Source organism: Ovis canadensis, chromosome 18 (genome assembly GCF_042477335.2).
Source record: "Ovis canadensis isolate MfBH-ARS-UI-01 breed Bighorn chromosome 18, ARS-UI_OviCan_v2, whole genome shotgun sequence".
NCBI classification, from domain to species: Eukaryota; Metazoa; Chordata; class Mammalia; order Artiodactyla; family Bovidae; genus Ovis; species Ovis canadensis.
In genome coordinates this window covers 44068032-44089894 of record NC_091262.1, presented here as the reverse complement: position 1 = coordinate 44089894, position 21863 = coordinate 44068032, and the positions used below count along the sequence as shown (strand labels likewise).

Below are 21863 nucleotides of genomic sequence, written 5' to 3'. Positions count from 1 at the left end.
AAAGAACATAGAGGAACTTCTAGATTTCTGCCGAAATGTTGAGAGAATGGACTTTGTCTTGGACATGCACTTCCTCTTCTTCCCCTTAATAGTAGGGAACACAGACCCGGGTTTGAATTTTGACTGTGCCAACTGGCTGTGAGATCGTGAGTGATCATGACAATATGGATAGTTGATGCCTAATGAGTAGTTAGTGTGTGCCAAGCACTGTTCTGAGCTTAACACACATTAATTCATTTAATCCTCGTAACAGCATAACATGAAGTAGATTCCTGTTATTCACATATTACCAATGAGAAATCTGAGGCACATTAAGTAGCTTGGCTATTACAGCCAGCAAATGGCCGAGCTGGGACTTGTACTCAGTTAGGCTCCAGAATCCAGTAGGTAATACTTTGGGCAAGTGGATGATACCATCTTGTGAGATTGTTATGAGCTTTATTTTTTTGTTATGAGCTTTAAATGATAACGTATATTAACTGTTTAGTACAATGTCTGGCACATGGTAATCATTTCCTTAATAATATCTAATACTGTTAGTAATATGAATGTAAACATTATGAAATAGTCTATATAATTTTGTTCCATTTTTGTAAAGAAAATTGCCATGTATATTTATGGATAGAAAAGTATCTGAAAGGATATACTCCAAAGTGCTGACTGAGGTGATTACTGGTGATGTGGTTATGTATGTTTTATTTTTTCTTTTCTTTGCTGTATTTTTCAAATTTTCCGCAGCAGACATGGGTATTGTTATTATTTGAAATAAAAGTCTACCATTTGTTATTGGGTTTTGTTTTTGCTTTTTAAAGCTAAGGAGGCACTCCCAGGCATAAAGGAGCTCTTTAAGTGCCAACAGAGTGAGGTGTTCCTGCAAAGCTATGGAACTCCACACTATGCTCAGCAACTTGGAGGTTGTTTGGTCTTTTTCTCATTTTGTCTTTTGTCTTTTAATTTTGCATGGTGTTTTGGACACACAGACATTTTTCACTGCTGTCTTTCTGTTGGAGTTTAGACAGATGTTTACATTCCTAGAGAACAGAAATGTTACAGCAGGGATTATTTCCATGTTGCTGGGCTGAGTAATCAAGCCTGTGGAAATCAATGCCTCCCTGCTCCTGCTCAGCCTGGAGTCAGGTCCCTTGAGTTGCCTGTGCAAGAAGCAGCTGTGTGGCTTACAGTCTGAAGATCTGCCCTTTGAGGACTTGGGGCTCAGTCCTGAGAGAGCATTGGTTTTCCTCATCCACAGTGTCAGGGCACACGGCATTCATCGTGGCTGCTGGTTGTGCTTCAGTGTGAGCTCTTCAGGAGATCTCTGCACAGATCTTCCTTGTCAATTTCTGATATGCTGATGGCTGGATTAAAAGTCAGATCATCCCTGTGTGGCTTTAAAATTTGGCAGAAATCTATACAACTGTTATTAACAAGATACAGAAAGAGACACAAACTTAACTTTGATTACAAAGGCATCATCTACTAATTTAAATGGTTTCTAGTTTGCATTTAAATCTTGAATCAACGTTGACTTTATTTTCTTTTATGTTGTGGCCTAGGTTTCAAACCTAGACCATAATTCTTAATACTTTTATTTCTTTCCAAAATTTTAGCCAATTGTCATAATGCCTTTGTTGAATAATTAATACTTTTCCCACTGATTTGATTTGAAATGCAGCATAAATATTTTTATATATACTTAGCCCTGTATTTTGATTCTCTGGCAGTAGAGTACTGGTTTAATTATTGTGGCTTTATAATATGCTTACCCATTTGGTAGGTCAGAGCCTCACACCTTGTTTATTTTTGCAGAATTCTCAAAGGTTAAACTTCAGATTAATTTTGTAATCTCTTTGCCATGCTTTGAAGAACTTTTTAGAATTTTGGCTGGATTTTTTTTAAAGTTTCTATTGATACATAAGGATTTCTTAAATATATACCTGTGCATTTTATGTTTGGTTGTTTTTTAAAATTTTTTAATTCTTAAAAATTTTTTCTGCACTGTATGGCATGTGGGATCTTAGTTCCCTGGCCAGGGACTGAACTCGCGCCCCTCTGCACTGGAAGTTTGGAGTCTTAACCACTGGGCCACCAGGGAAGTTCCTCGTTTTACATTATGATTGTATTGTGAACATGTTTCTGACTATCTCCTGCAGGTGTAAAGGAAGCCATTTGCTCACTGGGAGGGTCTAAGAGCCAAGAATTGATCAGGTCTCACCCAATATGCTACCTCTAGTATTGACTGCTGCATTGGCCTAAGTCAGGCTCTTAATAAGTATTTGCCAAGTGAATGAATAAACATCTCTATGTATGTTGTGTTTTCTTTTGGATTCTTTTAGATAGATTCTTAGAAATGGAGTTTTGGATCAAAGGAGATGAGCATTATTACAGCTTCTAAAATGTGCTGAGTCTTGGCAGATGGCAGTTCTTTACCAAAGGGCTGGAGATCGAGATGGGCTTGGGTCAGTTTGTGGTGTAATGAGAATGCAGCTAGGAGATGAGGCCCGACTCCTGTGTATGTGCACGATTGCAGCTCTAGCCCCTGTGCCCAGTAATGTGCTTGCCTGCCAGAGTGGGCCCTTAATAAACATATCTTGAGATGAATTAACTTCATTGTGGGACTTTTCAGAGCATCAAGGAGAGAGCTAGGCTTGGAGAGAGGGAAGTCCCTAGAGTCCAAGGGCAGGGACAGGTGTCTGGGACCCATCTCCCCAAGAGTTGACTTCTGGGTTTTGGGCTGTTGGTGGTCTGGACACAAAGGCTTGTGGGAGCAGCTGGGGTATCACATGGTTCTCCTCACCAGCTGTCAAGGGCTGAATTCCACCTCAAGCTGGACGAGGCATGGCCTGGTTTGCATTCTCTGAACTGGCATCTCAGGTCATGGTGCCTAAATGCAGCAGATGTCTGTCATCTCAGAGGACTGTGCCCACGTAGTCCCTTGTCTGCCCTCCCAGCTCCCCAGGACATTCCTGCAGCTGTGTAGGGACAACCAGAATGGCTTTTCCAGATGGTTGGCTTGATTTCTCATGTTGGGATTGGTGCCGTATTTGAATTAGAATTTTAGCAGTTTTGAGGCAGTAGCAGTAGCTGAACGCAGGAGAGAATGAGTCAGATATTTGAGTGTTTAACTGTATTCCAGGCACTGTGCTAGGCATCTTGGACCATACTGAGGCCAGGAGGCTTTGCCTCTGCCTTCAAGGAACTTAGAATAATGACGAACACACAGGGAGGGCGCCACTGCCGTGGGAAGCTGTCCTGGGCTGCGTGGTGTTCTGAGTTCCCCATTCTGAGTGTGCAGAGAACATTCAGGCTCGGGCCAGTAAGCCTTATTTGCGTTTTAAATTGGGTTTTGCAGACTGAGTAGGAGATGGAGAGACCAGTGTTATGGGAGACTCAGGATGTGACCCTGGTGAGCCTTCAGACAACAGATGTGACACGCAGCTTGTTGGATGCTTGCCTGGCATCTGCTCTTATTCTGTTCTGAGCTGGGAAGCTTTGACTTGTTTCTGCTCCTTCCAGCATGGTTGAATGTCTGTCTGGTTCTCCAGAAGGTGGGACTAAAGCATTTTAAATGATAATTTGGGTAGGGTGGGGCAGAGATTGATCCTCTCTGGGTCATGCTGGTGGTAGTGTTAAGCCTCAGCACTGACCGGCTCATCTGTCACCAGGTGGGTGTAGCTCAGTAGAGGGAGTTCCGGTGATGGACTCCTTGAGGTGCCCTGTGTGAGTGAAGACAGATCCCTCAAGGGTCCTACTTGCCTTCCTCTGGGAGGGGGCAGGGAAGATTCTGAAACTGTGAGCCATCAGCTAGACCAGCCAGACTCATTCTTTTAGGTCTCCAAATAATGTTGGCATCTCCATGGACATTAACAGCATGAGGTGGTTGGAGACATGGGGGGTACTTAAAGAAGAAAGTTATTTGAGTCATAAAGTTCTGTGGGAGGTGAAGAACGTTGGCTGCCCCACTGTCAGGAGCCCCATGCCCATGGCCATCCCGAGGGCGTTCCCACCTGCTGGGTTCCCCATCTCACCAGATCTTCTGCCCGCTTTGGCTCTCCCAAATAGTATTTGCCATCATTATCTAGAACAGACCCATTGAATACAAATATGACGTGAGCCAGATACATACTTTTAAGTTTTTGGATAACCACATTAAACAGGTGGAATTATTTTAACTAATATGTTTTATTTAACCCAGTATGTCTATATTTCATCACGTGGCACTAGCATATTTCACATTCTCATGAGCTGTATGTGACTAGTGGCTACTGAGTTGGCGGGACAGATCCAGACTGACTTTGCATGACCCACTGAGACTGGAGCAATGAAGAGACTGGTTTGTGATTCTGTATTTAATTAGGACTGAACAGGGCCAAATCTCAGTTCAGTCTGTTTAAAAGATATCAAGGGGAAACACAGAGGCTTTGTGGATTTCTGCTGATTTTGCTGTTTTACTTTTAATCTTGTCCTGTCTTACAGCCTGTTGTGTGCTTCTGTCTTTGGGTTTCAGCTCCCTGAGGGGAGGACCTTTGGAGGCTTTTCTGCCTCCTTGATCTTGGCATATGCCTGGGAGCCATGTGCCCCCAGCAGCCTTTTCACAGCTGCTTGGGGATTGAAGTCAAGATGCTTTTCCTGATTTCTAGGTTTTTTTCTTTTTCTTTTTGAAGGAAACAAACCCCAGTTAATCTTTGTCTTGAGATAATTTTGCTTGCCTTTTTGACCAGATTTCTGTAACATGAATAATATGCCAGACATTGAAAGCATGTGATCTGAAAGTTTTGCTCCAGGAATTTAGTAAGAGATGATTAAGAGGTTACTAATTGTTCCTCAGTCAGATTTAATACTCAGAGATTTAAAGAGGGAACAGCTTTCTTTTCTTCTTTTAAAAAAACTTGTACTTTTATTAATTGTGTGATTGATGGGCTGCACTGGGCCTTCATTGATTTTGCACAGGCTTTCTCTAGTTGCGGAGAGTAGGAGTTGCGGTGGGTGTGCTTTTCATCGCGGTGGTCTCTCTCATTGCAGAGCGCTGGCTTCCATAGTTGGCGCACACAGGGTCAGTAGTTGTGGCTCATGGGCTTAGGTGTTCTGCAAGACCGAACCTGTGGCTATTGCATCGGCAGGTGGATTCCTATCCGCTGTGCCACCAGGGAAGTCCGGGAAAAAGCTTTCTTGTAACAGGTATATTTCTCATGATGCCTGCCTTTCAGGAAACAGCTAGAGAGGTCAGTGCTTAATCTGACTTCTCCCTGGGACAGGATTGGGGTCCAGGCAGGGGAACTGGTGTGAGGACCAGAACACACACATGCACACACTGTCAAAACACACACACTTGCCCCTAAGCTGGAGATTGGGAGTCTAGGGACTCAGTACAGACTCTGTGAAAGGAGGGAGGGGCAGGGACTGGGTGGGCTTTGGACTCTGACTGGGCTTTGTCCCAGCCCCTTACTTTTCCAGTCACTCTCTCCTCTTCTCTGGGAATGCTGCGTTCTCTTTGTCTTGCTTCAGAGCCAGGCTGAGCCCCCTGCTGTCCACCCTGCAACCAGATTGCCACTCAGACTCCAGCTGCGCTTTAGGGCTCCAGGACCTGAGCTAATCTCCTCCCCTACCTGAACCCTGGCCCCACCCCCTGCTTATCCCAGCCTCCCCCTCCCTCCATGCCCCTGCCAGCCTCCCCTCTGTGCTCTCTCCTCGGCCTTTGCACACTCTTCTCTCTGTCTGGAGCTTCTTCTTTCTGTCTTGTCCTTCTGGCAACCACCTGCTTCCCCTTGAAGACCAAGCTCCTGCATCACTTCATGATTGTTTGTTCATTCATTTCTTCACTTATTTATTCAACAAAAATGTGGCTGGCACTGAGCTTGATGCTAGAGAAGTGGAGACATCTCAGAGTTTATTGGACAAGAAAGACATCAAGGCAACAATAGGAACTTTTTGAATCTATAGGTAGCAGTTTTCTTAAACTTGCAGTACCTGACCCTTGTCCCATTTCCTCTGCTTGATTAATTATCTTCCCTCAGCATCTCCAGTCACACCAGCCTCACCTTACCCACTCTGACCTCTGTCATAGCACTTAAAACACTCTTGAAATCACTGATTTATTTTTCTTATCTTTCTCACAAGCCCTGATTCCAGGTTCCTGATAGATGTTAAGAGTAAATGTTGGTTGAATATATGGATGAAATGATGACTTGGCTGATAGTTGGAGGGATTTTCTGTAGGATACCCAGCAATCATGTACTGAGTGGTTTTCCTTATCAGGGCCACGCCTGAAGTGTCACTAAAAAGAATCCAGGTTGTAGCCAGAGCACTCGGAAGTCGTCCTTTGCTTGTGGACAGTAGAGGTTTGATCTCTAACTTGTCACTTGCTTTAGGCCTACAGAGCAGTTGTCCAGATTGCCTCTGACCCTGAGGTAGAATTTATAGTTTCTAAAACCATGGTGTCTGAAGTCTGTACCCCTTACTGGATGCCAGTGGTTGCCACCATAGTTGTGCCATGCATCCTTCTCCTTGGGACTCCTTTGTGGGGGCAGCCTGGAGACCTGTGACCCACACTTGCCATCTAGTTTGTTAGTTAATAGCTAGGTTCATCATTTTGAGGTCCCTCTATATCTTGGTTGATTTTTTTTTAAATGTACATAGTGAAGGTCGCTGTGGTATATAGTTCTTCGAGACGGCAGATGCGTAGAGTCGGGTATCTGTGCCCACAGTCATGATGCAGAGCAGGTCAGCCCCCTCAGATCCTCTCGTGCTGCCCCTTTGCAGTCAGCCAGCCCTTTCTCCCAAGCCCTGGCAACCACAGGCTTGTCATCTGTCCCTATAACTTTGCCTTTAGCAGAATGTCAGGTAAACGGGATCATTCAGTATGTGGCCTTTGGGGGCTGGCTTCTTTCACATATGCGTGTAATGTTCATCCATGTTGTGTGAATCAGTGCTTTGCTCCTTTTTACTGCTGAATAGTATTCCATGGTGTGAACGTTCTGGTTTGTTTATCCGTTCACTGGATAAAGGACATTTGGCTTGTTTTCAGTCTTTGGCGATCATGAATAAAGCCCCTGAGCATTTGCATGCAGGGTTTGTGTGAATATGTATTTTGTATTCCTCTTGGGTGAACACCTAGAGGTGGGGTTGCCAGGCCATTTGGTAAGTGTGTGTTTATAAGGAACTGCCACCCCGTTCTCCAGAAAGCTGCTCTATTGTACATCCCCACCAGCAAGGAAGGAGAGTTCTAGTTACTCTGTGCCCTTTCCAGCCATTGGTATTGTCTGCTGTTTAAAAATATGGCCGTTGTCATAGATGTGCCATCTGGTTTTTTTCTTTTTAATTAATTATGTTTATTCTTGGCTGCACTAGGTCTTCATTGCTGTGTGTGGGCTTTCTCTAGTTGCGGCGAGGAAGGGCTGCTCTCTCGTTGCAGTGCGCAGGCTTCTCGCTAAGATGGTTTCTCTTCAGGGTCTAGAGCTCAGGCTCAGGAGTGGAACCTATGTTCCCTGTATTGGCATGCGGATTCTTAACCACCGGACCACCTGGGAAGCCCACCGTCTAGTTTTTAGTCTGCAGTTTCCTTTGCTCACTTTCTTAGATACTGACAGGATTTAAATACTGTTACTAGATTTGATTTGGCAGGGATGTCATCCATACCTATGTGAGATGTGATTTCCTCACATAGAATTCATAGGTGCTCAGAATGAAAGGGCACTGGGAATATCAAGCCTTCCAAAAACCTTTTGAGGAAGACAGTAAGTTGTATTGTTCTGTAATTTCAGAATTTAAAAAGATTTCTTATTATTAGGATTCAATTCTTTATGTAAAAGTTGCTTTTTTCTTGACCATTTGTCGTGAACAAAAGTTACTAATCTTGACATTTCTTTGAGTTGTTCTTTTTAAAAATAATTTTGTATGTTTATTTATTTTTGGCTGTGCTGGGTCTTTGTCGCTGTGTGGGCTTTGCTCTAATTGCAGCAGGCGGGGGGTTTTCTTGAGCTGCAGTGTGGAGGCTTTTCATTGCAGTGGCTTCTCTTGTTTTCTGTGGAGCATGGGCTTAGGGCATTTGAGCTTGAGTAGTGTGGCGCATGGGCTTAGTTGCTCCGAGTCTTGTGGGATCTTCCCAGACCAGGGATGAACATGTGTCCCCCTGCATTGACAGGCAGATTCTTTACCACTGAGCCCCCAGGGAAGCCCCTCTTTGAGTTGTTCTTAACTCTCCCTGCCATGTGTCAAGGTGTCCAGTCTGTCCTCACAAAACAATTTTTTTTTTACGCTGTTTATGCTCTTGGTGACCTTATCACTTTTTCCCACTCCCTCTTGTAGGCCCCTAATCGTCAACTCATGACTTACTGGTTACAAGAACTTCAGCAGAAGAGATGGGAATATTGCAACAGCCTTGACATGGTAAAGTGGGACAGCAGGACCTCCCCGACTCCTGGAGATTTTTCTCAGGGTCTCGTGGCCAGAGATAACACAGGTAGGTGAGAGACGGAGGGCTCCCGTGTCAGTGCTTTTTGTATTGACGTTTGATATATTAAGTCAACTTAGCAGAAGAACTGAGAATGAAAATAATGATGATGATCCCTTAGGAAGGGGCAGCATCCCATAGTTACTGAGGGCCTCTGCTTTCATGTACAGACTATATTCAAGCCCAGCAACAACCTCAGGAGTCAGGCAGAGATGGTGCCTAGCACCTTAAAGAGATGGTACTGCTGAGGGCAGTGGATAGTGAGCTGTCGTGCTGAAGTCCAGTCTGACCCCAGGGCCAGCCTCCTCTCTACTCCCTCTGAAGGTGAAGCACCAACACCCACAGTCCTGTGCACAGATGCGTGTGCCCACTGCAAAGATGTTCTCAGAGCTCTCACTGTGATTCACTGACGCTTCTTGGGAAGACGTTAAACCAGATGATAAAACTCTGGTTCTGTTTTGTCTTGGACCTGTGGCATTTTCACAATTCATGCTAAGCCCTGGCCAGTTGCAGTGTGGAGATAAAGTGGTTTTATATTTGAATATCAAAAGCATTAAAGCCCCATGATCTTCTCACAACTGTTTGGTTGAGATTACCATATTAGAAGAGTAGGAGGATAGTTATTCAAAGCCCACTGTCTAACCTGGCTCCTGCATGGACTGTGGAAGTACAGATAGGTGGTGCTGTACTTGTGGCTCTCTCTTCATAGAGGCAGCAGAGCAGGCCCAGAAATAGCCAGCCCTGGAGCCCTGAAGTAAGGTGTGAGGAGGCCAGGCAATCACACCAGCAATTCTTAAGGAGTGCACTTTGGAATTTAGCTGGTATGGGTGGTTCTCAGGCCTGTAAAGAGGTATGGCGTGAGCTTTTTAACACCTTTGAGACATTCCCTAGGGAGAATTACCGGTGACCTGGCAACGTGTGCAACTGACTAGTTTTAGAAATGAAAGGCTTCTTGGACTTTTAAAATTATTTTTCCTCCAAATTCCTGTTTTACTTGCCTGCCTCGTTTTTAACCAATCAGCAGGTTAACCCTCTGGTCAGTGAGAAATTACCGTATACTTCACACCTGTTAAAATGCTATGCAGCGAGAGTTCTTAGGTCATTTTCATGGATGACTTAACACCAACAGTAGCAGGAGCTGAAGGGATGCCTTCCTTTTCAAGCCAAAGCCCCTCTATGTTTAAGCTCACACGTCTGCTCATTGATGACTGAGTTTTTTAAAAAGCCACTATTATAGAGCTTTGGATCAAAAGAATCTCCATAGCTCAGGATCAGTCACTGGGAATGTTTGGAAACCCTGCCGGGAAGCCAGCAGTATTCAAGGCGGTGGTGTTTGGCACAGGCGAGCCTGGCTTTGCCTTGGTTCCTTTCTTCTGAGGACACCAATGTTTCCATCTAAGGGAGACTCAGGCATTAGACCGAGAGGAGAGCCACAGGAATGGCACGTAGCCCTGCAATCCCTTCATAATACAACCTTCCTTCTTTTAAGCCAAGGTGCTGAGGCCGGGGAGCTGGAGAAAACACCTGCAGCCCTCCTTGGCTCTCTGCATTTGGTTTGGGGACTGTAGTGTGAGAATTTAGAGTTGGCATCCTCTGGCGTTTACTCATTCAAGAAGCAAATGCCCATGACAGGCCTGGATCCCCCTCACAGAGTTTCTAGTCCAGCAGAGGGAAGAAAAAGTGAGATCATGTGAGAGGGAAGGAACAGGGTACCAAGGGTCATGAATGGCTTAAGCACAGCTTTAGGGTGGGTGGGGACCCTCTCTGAGACCTGAGGATGATCAGGTAAGAGCAGCGCAGTGCCCTCCAGGACTAGAAGGAGGTGAGGCTCGAGGAGGAAGGCAGTGGGCAGGGAGCCAAGCTGGGGGGCACATCCAGGGCCAGGGTAGGGAGGGCTGGACTGTGGGCTTGGGCTTCTGGACTCTCCTAAGAGCAGTGGGATGCCTCTGAAGATTTTATGTGTAGAAATGACTAATTTTGAACTTCTGCCAATTTTGTAGATAACTTCTGAGAATAAATAGTTAAACTTTGGATGACCAGGTGATTTGTAAGACTGTAGTTATTCAGGAAGACAGGAAGGCTAAAGGAGGAAGTCGAGAAGAAAAGGCTAGATTTTACCCGTTCCCCCATTTTAATCATCATTTTAGATAAAATTGGTTAAAAGATAAAATGTGTTAAGGTATATCATGGTGCCCTGTGATGTTTTGGAAGCCATGCTAGTAGTCATCTGCTCAGCCTAAATCATGCTAACTCTAGCTAAGATTGAAGACATGTTTTTATTACTCTGATTTGCATTTAAAAAATGAAACTTTTCCTACTGTCTTCTCCATGATACCCAATTTTTGGTAACGTCTTCATTTGTTGCTAATATTGTCACCCATCAGTACTTGCCTAGCACCCAAAGTCAACATGGGGAAAGATACACGAAATTCATGTTTCCTGGACAGGCAGCTCTGTCTAGTGGAGGAATCCCTGTGGGCCTGGGTTTGAGGCTTATCTCTGATGTTTACTGTTTGTCAACTCTTGAGTGTGAGTCCTTTTCTTTCTAGTAAAGAGTAGCAGACTGCAGTCTGTGGAAATGAAGTTTTATTGGAACAAAGCACCACTCATTTATTTCGTATTGGCTGTGGCTGCTTTTGCACACCACAAATAGAATTGAATAGTTGTCACAGGCCATTTGGCTCACCAGTCTAAAATATCTACTACTATCTGGCCCTTTAAGAGGAAGTTTTTCTCCGACCCCTCCTGTAATGTCTTGAGTATCCCCCTCTTTTTGAGCCTTAGTTTCATCAACTATAGGCATTGTGCCACTGCCTGGGATGTAAAGACAGATAAGTTGTGGGCCATGTTCTTGAAGAGTATGTGGTCTAGTGAGGGACCCAGACAGGTAAAGAGGCCTGCACAATGCAGTCTGGTAAGCACAGGGGCCAGAGGTAGGCACAGGAAGCTTACCTACACTTGCGTTTTGGAGGGTGGGATGTTGGTGGTGTCTGCGAAGGCTTCCTGGACTAGGAGATGACTGAACTGAGTCCTGAAGTCAGGTAAGGGCCAGCCTTGTGAAGCAGGGAGTGGAAAGGCCTGGAGACCTTGGAGATCAGGGCCTGATGCACATGTAGAGAGGGTGGGGAGGAGTGACAAAGAGAAAGCTGGATGGATGATCAGGGACCAAACCTGGAGGGGCTTGTAAGATAAGCAACAGCATGGCCAGTGATTGGGTTGGATGTGCATTCGAGGTGATTAACCATGGTTAAGAGGGAAAGAATGGATTCCTTGGCAAGAGGAGAGGAAGGGAGACCAGTTGGAAGGCTGGTCCAGCCTAGAAATCACAGTAGTGGGTAGCAACAGAAAAGATGGAAAAAAGTGTGCAGAGTTGGAGATTGTGTAGTGAGAGAATTGGAGGATTAAAGGTGGGATCAGCTTTCTGGGAGCAAGAGGGCAGAGGGTGCTGTCCAGGCCCCAGGCCCAGGCAGTTGGCTGGATGGGATTGGGAGGAATACTCATGATAGCCTTGTCCCCCACCTGTCCCCACCCCTCATAGTTCTCTTATGTGGATCAGGTGGGAAACTGCATTGTTAAGTGTTAAGATATACATTATATTCCAGTCTCAAAGAAGGGCAATGCCAAAGAATTTTCAGACTACCACACAGTTGCACTCATTTCACATGCTAGCAAGGTAATGCTCACAATCCTTCAAGCTCTAGGCTTCAACAGTATGTGAACCATGAACTTCCAGATATATAAGCTGGATTTAGAAAAGGCAGAGAAACCAGCGATCAAATTGCCAACATCCGGTGGATCATAGAAAAAGCAAGAGAATTCCAGAAAAAACATCTGCTTCATTGACTACACTAAAGCCTTTGACTGTGTGGATCACAACAAACTGTGGAAAATTCTTACAGAGATGGGAATATCAGACCACCTAACCTGCCTCCTAAGAAACCTGTATGCAGGTCAAGAAGCAACAGTTAAAACTGGGCATGGAACAAGGGACTGGTTCAAAACTGGGAAAGGAGTACATCAAGACTATATATTGTCATCCTACTTATTTAACTTTTATGCAGAGTACATCATGCGAAATGCTGGGCTGGATTAATCACAAGCTAGAATCAAGATTTCTGGGAGAAATATCAATAACTTCAGATATGCAGATAACACCACCCTAAGGCAATGGCACCCCACTCCAGTACTCTTGTCTGGAAAATCCCATGGATGGAGGAGCCTGGTGGGCTGCAGTCCATGGGATCGCGAAGAGTCGGACACAACTGAGCGACTTCACTTCCACTTTTCACTTTCATGCATTGGAGAAGGAAATGGCAACCCACTCCAGTGTTCTTGCCTGGAGAATCCCAGGGATGGGGGAGCCTGGTGGGCTGCCGTCTATGGGGTCGCACAGAGCCGGACATGACTGAAGTGACTTAGCAGCAGCAGCAATGGCAGAAAGCAAAGAGGAACTAAAGAACCTCTTGATGAAGGTGAGAGAAGAGAGTGAAAAAGCTGGTTTAAAACTCAACATTCAGAAAACAGATCATGGCATCCGGTCACATCACTTCATGGCAAATAGATGGGGAAAAAATTGAAACTTTATTTTCTTGGGCTCCAAAATCACTGTGGACAGTGACTATAGCCACAAAATTCGAAGACGCTTGCTCTTTGGAGAAAAGCTATGACAAACCTAAAGCAGAGACATTACTTTGCCTGAAAAGGTCCCTCTAGTTAAAGCTATGGTTTTTCCAGTAGTCATGTACGGATGTGAAAGTTGGACCACAAAGGAGGCTGAAAGTTTAGTTGCTCAGTCGTGTCTGACTCTTTGCAACCCCATGGACTGTAGTCTACCAGGCTCCTCTGTCCATGGGATTTTCCAGGCAAGAATACTGGAGTGGGTTGCCATTTCCTTCTCCAGAGGATCTTCCTGACCCAGGGATCGAACCTGGGTCTCCCACATTGTAGGCAGACGCTTTACCATCTGAACCACCAGGGAAGTCAAAGGATGCTGAGCACCAAAGAACTGATGCTTTTGAACTGTGGTGCTGGAGAAGACTCTTGAGAGTTCCTTGGACAGCAAGGAGATCAAACTAATCAATCCTAAAGGAAGTCAGCCCTGAATATTCATTGGAAGGACTGATGCTGAAGTTTGAAGCTGAAGCTTCAAAACTTTGGCCACTGGATGTGAAGTGTTGACTCATTGGAAAAGACCCTGATGCAGGAAAGATTGAGGGCAGGAGGAGAAGAGATTGACAGAGGATGAGATGCTTGGATGGCATCATTGACTCAATGGACATGAGTTTGAGCAAGCTCCAGGAGATAGTGAAGGACAGGGAAGCCTGGCATGCTGCAGTTAATAGGGTCACAGAGAGTCGGACACGCCTGAGCAACTGAACAACAACGTACACACATGGATACATACATATGTACGGGCTTCCCTGGTGGCTCAGCGGCAAAGCATCTGATTGCAGTGCGGGAGATGTGAGTTTGATCCCTGGGTCAGGAAGAAATCCCTGGAGGAAAAAAATGGCAACCCACTCCAGTATTCTTACCTGGGAAATCCCATGGACAGAGGAGCCACGTGGGCTACAGTCCATGGGATCACAAAGAGTCAGACACAACTGAGCAACAAACCACCACAACAATACATATATATATGATATTATCATTTTTAATCCCTTAGGGTCCCATTCAGCTGCAATTAATGGAAAACTTAGTAGGGACTTACAAGTAGAGATTTGTGTCTCACGATGCCAGTTCCAGCTGGCAAAGCTCCCCACCACCAGTGCCACTGAGGGACCCATTCTGTCCTCCTTTGGAAGTGACACCATATCACATAGGAGAAAGCTTTCCTAGAAACTCTACCGCTTTATGCCTCATTAGCTAGAACTGTCACAGGACCAGCCCTAGCTGGAATGGAGTTTGAGGAGGCAAGTGTTTTAGCTGAGCATGTGGCCGCCGTCAAAACCAGGGTCTGTGAGGAAGAGCTGGAACGGAGTTTGGATAGGCAGTTGGCACTGTCACATAATTGCCCACATTAAATTTGTTTTCTAGGATTCATGTTTCCAGAGGATGAGTCTGTTCATCTATGTGATTGGAATTTGCAGCCGTTTATTAGTCAGACAGATATTAGAAAGTAGGATGACTTTGTCACCGTTCTATCTGGTCTGTCCGCCTTTCATCCGCAGCCTGGCCTCTGAAAGTATGCCACGCCTCAGATGCCTCCTGTATGTCTTCCATGTTTGGATAGATAAAGACCTAGTTTCAACACAAAGGAATAATTTGCAAAGATAAAATCAAGAATCTGCTGAGCTTCAGAGCTGTTGGGAAAGAGGTAGCCAGAGCCCAGTTACAAGATGTGCGGGCTGCGCATTCTGTGTGCTCCATTCCCGTCTAAGCGAACAGGCGAACAAGCGAGGGAAAACAGGGCTTTGTGTTTAAGACTTCTTGAGAGTTCCGGGGTACAGAAGCCCTTACGATCACAGGAGGCTTCAGTGCCCAAGTGCCTGTTTGAATTCAGGGGTATTTCTCGCAGAAAATGGTACGGTGAAGACGGTTTGAGGGATGACCGCACATTTCCTCCTCCGAAACAGCTGCGAGAGTAACTGCTGTGGTGCTGGAGGCTTGTGTGGGAGTGGGGGAGGGGAAGGGAAGTGGCCGCTGGGTCCAGTCCTCCCCCAGCGTGTGCTGGGCGCTCTGTGCACGTGCTGGGACTGGGGGGAGGGAAACCGCAGGGTGGGATGCAGACCCCACACCGGCAAAGCTGCAGGAATTCCACCAACTCATTTACTGTCCCTGTTCCCCAAAGTCATCAAAGAAGCTGTGCTTTTATGTAATCCTGTTTGTAAAATTCTACAGAAGGCCATGTGTGCTGTGACACGTAAGTCATGGTGGTTATCAACCTCGAGGCTGAGAGGCAGCCTGATCTAGTGCAGAAAGAGTGTGGAAGCTTGGGCACACACCGTTTCCCGGCCTGGGAACAAGATGCTCCCTGAGGTTCCTTCTCGACTGAAGTTTCTGTGATTCCTGACGTCAGGCTGTGACAGGGAGGGAGACGATGAGCAGGGTTAGATTCCAGCTGTATCTCTGGGGGCGCCCATGGAAGGCTCCTGAAGAAGATCCGCAGGAGACTGTCCATGGTGGGCTGGACCGTGGAGACGGGCTGAGCCCAGCTTTGGGTGGGATGGGGTCAGTGAGCGTGGAGGGTGGATGGGGGCACTGGGCATGACGCAGGAGTGCACGGAGGCGTGAGAAGGCAAGAGAGAGAAGCCCTGCATCAGGGTGTGCTGCTCCCCCGTCACTCAGGGGTCTCTCAGGGGTGAGGTGGCAGGAGTCAGGGAGTCAGGAGGGATGGTGAGCACAGATTCTTAGAGAACGGCAGGGTCCGCTGCCTCCTGTCCTCAGCCCACAGCAGGCCCTTCCTCCACACCACAACCATTGTCCTCCATTCCTTCCTTCAGCCGTTTACCAGTGTTGTTATCGAGTCCCCACTCCATGTCTGCTGTGGGGTATGTGGCCGTCAGCACATCAGACAGGGGTCCGATTTTCACAAGATTTACATCCTTGGTAAGGCTTGGGAGAGAGCGGATGGACAAGTCATTAACTAGACACGCAGGCTGGTCTACCCCCGGGCCTCTGAGACCCGGTGGCTTGCTGTGTCTACTTCCTTTTGGGGTAGACGCACACTGTACCCTCACTTGGAAGGTAACTATGGTGCTTCCGACCACTCCTTCACAAGCTGGGTTAAACTCACTTTGATAAAGGGGAAAGAAAGCTTTTTCAGGTTAACCCCACTCTGAGTGACCTCCTCCAGCTCCCAGTGGGGACCCACAGACTCTCTTTTGCAGTAACTTTGACACACACGGGAATGGCTTTTCCCCAGAGCTCTTTGCTCATTTCTTGGATGATGCTGCATCTTGGCTCTGTTCTGCCCTCTTCAGGGTTGCTGGCGGGGGGTCTAGGAGCAGGAATGGAGGGGAAGACTCACAGAGGTGACCAGATGTGAGCAGGAGCCTCCCCTGTGTGGGGCCCCTGGGGCCCCTGGTGTTATACTGCGTCTAGTGGGAAAAACTTCTGGAGATCTGGGAATGGCCACACTGGGACGTAGAGGCTCTGCTGGAATCAGAACCCAGGAATGTAAAATTTGTAGTCCAAAACTTGCTCAGGAGTATCATTTAACCATTTGAAAATTTTCAAAAATAACAAAGATCTAAGCACCAAAAGTCTTCAGGCACAGACTCTTCCTTCGCAGCAGCTGCATGGTAAAGCACATGTTTGTGAACCCAGTCCATCCCCTTGAGGCTGCAAGGAAATATGGTCCTGTCCTAGTTTGTGTCCTCCTTGAAGCGGTCCCCTGAATGCTAATGTTGGTACGTTTATTGAGGAGAAGCCAGCAGCTCCGCTTTTAATTAAGGAAACCTCCACGTGGTCTTTTAAAAACCCCAAACCAGACAAAACAATAATAGCTGAAACTGGGAAATGACTTCTTTTTCACATCAGATAATGACTTTCAGAAATGGTCTGTTTTGCCAACATCCTCCCTGGCTCCAGTCCTGTTTCTGTACCCCACCCCCAGGGCCCGAGTTCCTCAGGAAGCATTTCCAGCATGAGCCCAGGGCTGTTGCTAGGGCTGGGCGTCCTGGTCATGGGCGCTGGACTGTGCTAGCGCCCTTGACAGCCTCACCCGCAGAGGGACCGTGTGTCACCTTGCTGCCGACCCACACAGGAAGAAGGGGCTGGACTCGGCTCGAGACGGAAACAGGTGCAGTGCGTGGTGCTTATTTCCTGGCTTGGCTTAGAGCTGTGATGCTGAAAGACCAGCTCCTGGAAAGCCTGGGTGTTGACTTTACCTTTGTCTAAAGAAGAGGTGTGCCTGTGTGCCCACTGACTGACATATGCTCACAGATGTCGGGTGCCTGCCTCTACCTGGTACAGTCATTGTACCACCATGCGGTTGTTGCTGCAGAGACTCTGGCCTTCCATGTCCTGACAGATGAAGTAGATGGAGGAGACTGGACCCCACTAGTGGTGTTTGAATTTGGCTTTTTTTTTGTTTGTTTTTTGGAACTCTTTTTTTCTTTCCCCAAATGAAATTTCAAGGGGGAACTCCAGGATATAAAACAGTGAAAAGAGGAACCACTGTGGTTGAAGCTGAGGGCAGAACCCCTTCCTTCTGTCCCATGGAAAATCCCCAAGGCGTCTCCTGGACCCTAAGACTCAGAGGGTCTGGATACCAGGGACTGGATGCCTTCAGTGGTGACTTGGAGCTTAACGTTTTATTATTTTATGTCTTTCTCCTAGATGTGTTCTCCTTTAGGGCAAGAACTCTGTCTGATCGTTTGTTGTACCCTGAGCACCTAATGCTTCCTACTCAGTCGTGATTTGAATCAGGAATCAGGTGGTTTGTAATTTCTGGCCTTTTTGACTTAATCTTGTAATCTATTCGGAGAAGGCAATGGCATCCCACTCCAGTACTCTTGCCTGGAAAATCCCATGGATGGAGGAGCCTGGTAATCTACTGCCAAGCCCATAGTTCTTCTGACTCCCAACACAAATTCTTGCTCTTCCTACTCGGAACCCTACTATGAGCCAGGTGTTGACTCTCCTGGCCAGGCCCCAGTTCTCCTGATGGGTACACAGCAGTCACTTCATGTCACACCCAGTGTACTTTTCCCAGTGTGTTTCCAGAGCCCTTCCCACACTGACTACGGTCGAGTGAGTGAGCTGCCAGCAACGTGTGAGCCCGTCGATGGGTGTTCTCATTTGGAGCGCCAGCTGCAAGGGCCTGACTCCAGTGTTCCCCGTGCTCTGCCTTGTCTGTCTTCCTGTGCTCAGTGGCCTTCACAGGGACTTGTCCTGAGTGAGCTCAGGTTGTGTGCTCATCTGATTAGAAAGTAAATTTCCCTTGGATATCAGTGTCCAGCATTCCATTCTGATTGTTTCCACTGAAAGTGATGATTGACATTACCAATCTAGGGATGCTTTATTCCAGGGAAGTATGGATCAAATTGAACTGTGGTGTTGGACAAGACTCTTGAGAGTCCCTTGGACTGCAAGGAGATCCAACCAGTCCATTCTAAAGGAGATCAGTCCTGGGTGTTCTTTGGAAGGAATGATGCTAAAGGTGAAACTCCAATACTTTGGCCACCTCATGTGAAGAGTTGACACATTGGAAAAGACTCTGATTCTGGGAGGGATTGGGGGCAGGAGGAGGAGGGGATGACAGAGGGTGAGATGGCTGGATGGCATCACTGACTCGATGGACGTGAGTTTGAGTGAACTCCAGGAGTTGGTGATGGACAGAGAGGCCTGGCGTGCTGCGATTCATGGGGTCGCAAAGAGTCAGACACGACTGAGTGACTGAACTAAACTGATGGATCAAATTGATGATCATGAAACAGTGTTAAATTCTGTTTACAAACATGTATATTCTCAGAGAGATTATACAGTTGGGAAGAATACAAAATATTTATTATTGGATACATTTTATCAGAACTTTAGAAAAGTAAGTTTTTATTATGGGAAATTTTAAGCATATGCAAAGAGAGAATAATATATTACCCACATGTTTATTAGGTAGTTGCAACAATTAGTATTTCATGGCCCATTTTGTTTCATTGATATACTTACCCACTTAATTTTATTATTTGGAAGGAAATAACATGTTGTTTGGGGCGGATATCATTTATTTGTGAAATAACAAGATATTGTTATCTTGAAGCAAATTCTGGGCAGCATATCATTGCAACCTCAAATATTTCAAATGCTTACATTTTTAAGATATAGTCTCAGATTTGATCAGGCTTTAGCATCAATGCATTTGCCTGTGAATTTACTGAACTGCTGGCCTTTGTGTGCCATCTTATTTTTTCAGTGTCACTGTTTGCAATTAGCAAGTATGTATATATTCTATTCCCCTCTTACAGAAAAGGGCATTAGTGTAATCTGGTCTGCAGTTTTTTTTTTTAACCTAACAGTTTATCCTGGAAATTGTTCCTTATGGGTATAGGTAAGTGGACCATGATCACAGCTTTATCCTGGGTTTACTGATCAGACAGCAGAGATGAGCTCTAGCTGTTTCCCCTGTGCTGTTGCTCTTAACACTTGGTGGTTTGAAGCACGTACAACCTTCCTCTGAGGAACATGGATCAGATTTAGATGAAAATGTTTACAGAACACCCTAGCCATCTACAGATTGTATTTTTATGTAATACACGTTAAAAATATACTGTAATATTGGGCTTCCCTGGTGGTACGGTGTATAAGAGTCCGCCTGCCAGTGCAGGGGACACAGGTTCAATCCGGGGTCTGGGAAGATCCCACGGGCCTTGTAGCAGCTAAGCCCGTGCGCCACACTCCTGAAGCCTGTGCGCCCGAGAGCCTGTGCTCTGCAACAAGAGAAGCCACCGCAATGAGAAGCCCCTGCACTGCCGCAAAGAGTAGCCTCCACTCACCCCAAGTAGAGAAAGCCTGCGTGCAGCAACGAAGACCCAGCACAACCAAAAACAAACACTTAAGAATACTGTAATACATGTTGTGTAAAACTTTATATAGTTTATCAAGAGAGTGTATTATGTTGGATATCAAGTTCCCTGTGGAATTGTTGACCTACTGGCACTTGTTTGCCTTTCTTTCAGATTTAATTAACCTGCACTCAAATGCTTCCGCAGAAAAAGCCAGAAATGTCCTAGCTGTGGAAGCTGCCCCTGGAGAGCTGGTAGGAGAGCAAGCTGCAAATCAGCCCGCCCCAGGGCCTCCAAATTCTATTAACTTCTCTTTTAAACAGTGGGGCACGGAGCTCAGGTGAGTCTTTGGAAAGCATTATGTGAAACTGAAAATGGATTATTTCTGATAATGTATAGTTTTATATGTGAAATTATAAAATCACCTGGCATTTGTGAAGGTATTGGTCATAAGGTACTTTCGCACACTTTAGCTTGTATGGGACTCCTGTTAAGTGCCCGATGCTTTCACACTCAGGGTTTAATTGTTTGAGTATTACCAGACTCGGTGATTGACATATGGTCGTGTGGTTGACATTTTATGGAGACAACAATTGGCTCAGGAGGAGTCCTTGTCTATGGTCACAAGGCTCCCAGGCTGCAGTTGAATGAGCATCACCGCAGTCAGTTTCAGAATAATTTTCACCGCCCCAAAAAGAAACCCCAGGACCCATTAGCAATCCCTTCCTGTTTCCCCCAAACACCTTCTTCCTATCCTGTCCTTACCTACTTTTTTGTCTCAGTGGATTTGCCGATTCTACATATTTCCTAGGAGTGACATCCTACAGTACCTCGTCTTGCTTCTTTCACTGAGCGAAACGTTTTTAAGGTTTTCATCCGAGTTGTAGTATGTATCAGGACCTCATTAATATTTCATTTCTCTTTACTGTGGAATAATACTCTGCTATGTGGGTATACCACATTTTGTTTATTCGTCCTTCAGTTAATGGGCGTTTGGATTCTTTCTGCTTTTGGGCTACTATGAGTACAGTTGCTGTAAACATCTGTGTGAAGGTTGTATGAAGACTTGATTTTTCAACTTCTTTGAGTAAATATCAAGGAACATGATGGATCATATGGTAAGAGTGTGCTGAGTTTTGTAAGAGACTGCCAGGTGGTCTTCTGAAACGTACCACTTTGCCTTCATTTCTGCCAACAATAAATGAGCGTTCCTGTCGCTCCACATCCTTGCCAGTGTTTCATGTCATCAGTGTTCCAGGTTTTGGCTGTGTCAGTAGTTGTTTAGTGGTAGTTTGTTGTTTTAATTTTCATTTCCTTGATGACATATGAGGTGGACCATTTTTCATATGCATATTTGTCGCCTGTTTATCTCCTTTGGTCGAGTGTCTGTTAAGGTCTTTGGCCATTTTTAAGATTGGGTTGTTTTCTTATTGTTGCATTTTAAGGACTCTGTGTATTTTGAATTGCAGTCCTTTATCAGATTTGTCTTTTGTCAATATATTTTCCCAGCCTGTGACTGCCATCTAATTCTCTCAGTATTGACTTTCACAGAGCAGAAGTTTTTAATTTTAATCAAGTCCAGCTTATCAATTATTTCTTTCAAGATCATGTCTTTGTTATTGTATCTAAAAAGGCTTCTCCATACCCAAGGTTGTATAGGTTTCCTTCTCTGTTAATGTTAACTTGTAGTTCTATAGTTTTGAGTTTAACATCTGTGATCCATTTTGAGTCAGTTTTTTGACTCAAAGCATATATGGTCTCTGTGTCTGGTTCTTTATTTTGCATATGAGAGTCTAGCTGCTCCAGCACCATTTGTTGAAGAGGTAATCTTTGCTCCATTGGATAGTCTTTGCTTCTTTGCCAGTGATCAGTTGATTGTACTTATGCGGTTCTATTTCTGGATTCTCTCTTCAGTTCAGTTCAGTTCAGTCACTCGGTTGTGTCCGACTCTTTGCGACCCCATGAATTGCAGC

At 45.6% G+C, this 21863-nt stretch overlaps 1 protein-coding gene across 3 annotated transcripts in view; it reads left to right on the top strand.

Moving 5' to 3' along the window:
* Positions 1 to 21863, top strand: part of TBC1D2B (TBC1 domain family member 2B) — an 89604-nt gene that overhangs the window by 12942 nt on the left and 54799 nt on the right. For 2 of the 3 annotated variants that reach the window (XM_069560068.1, XM_069560070.1), the window contains exons 2-3: positions 8302 to 8455; positions 20065 to 20230. In XM_069560068.1, coding sequence (XP_069416169.1) covers positions 8302 to 8455; positions 20065 to 20230 — 320 coding nt within the window. The remainder of the gene's footprint in view (positions 1 to 8301; positions 8456 to 20064; positions 20231 to 21863) is intronic. The other variant, XM_069560069.1, reaches the window with a different exon arrangement.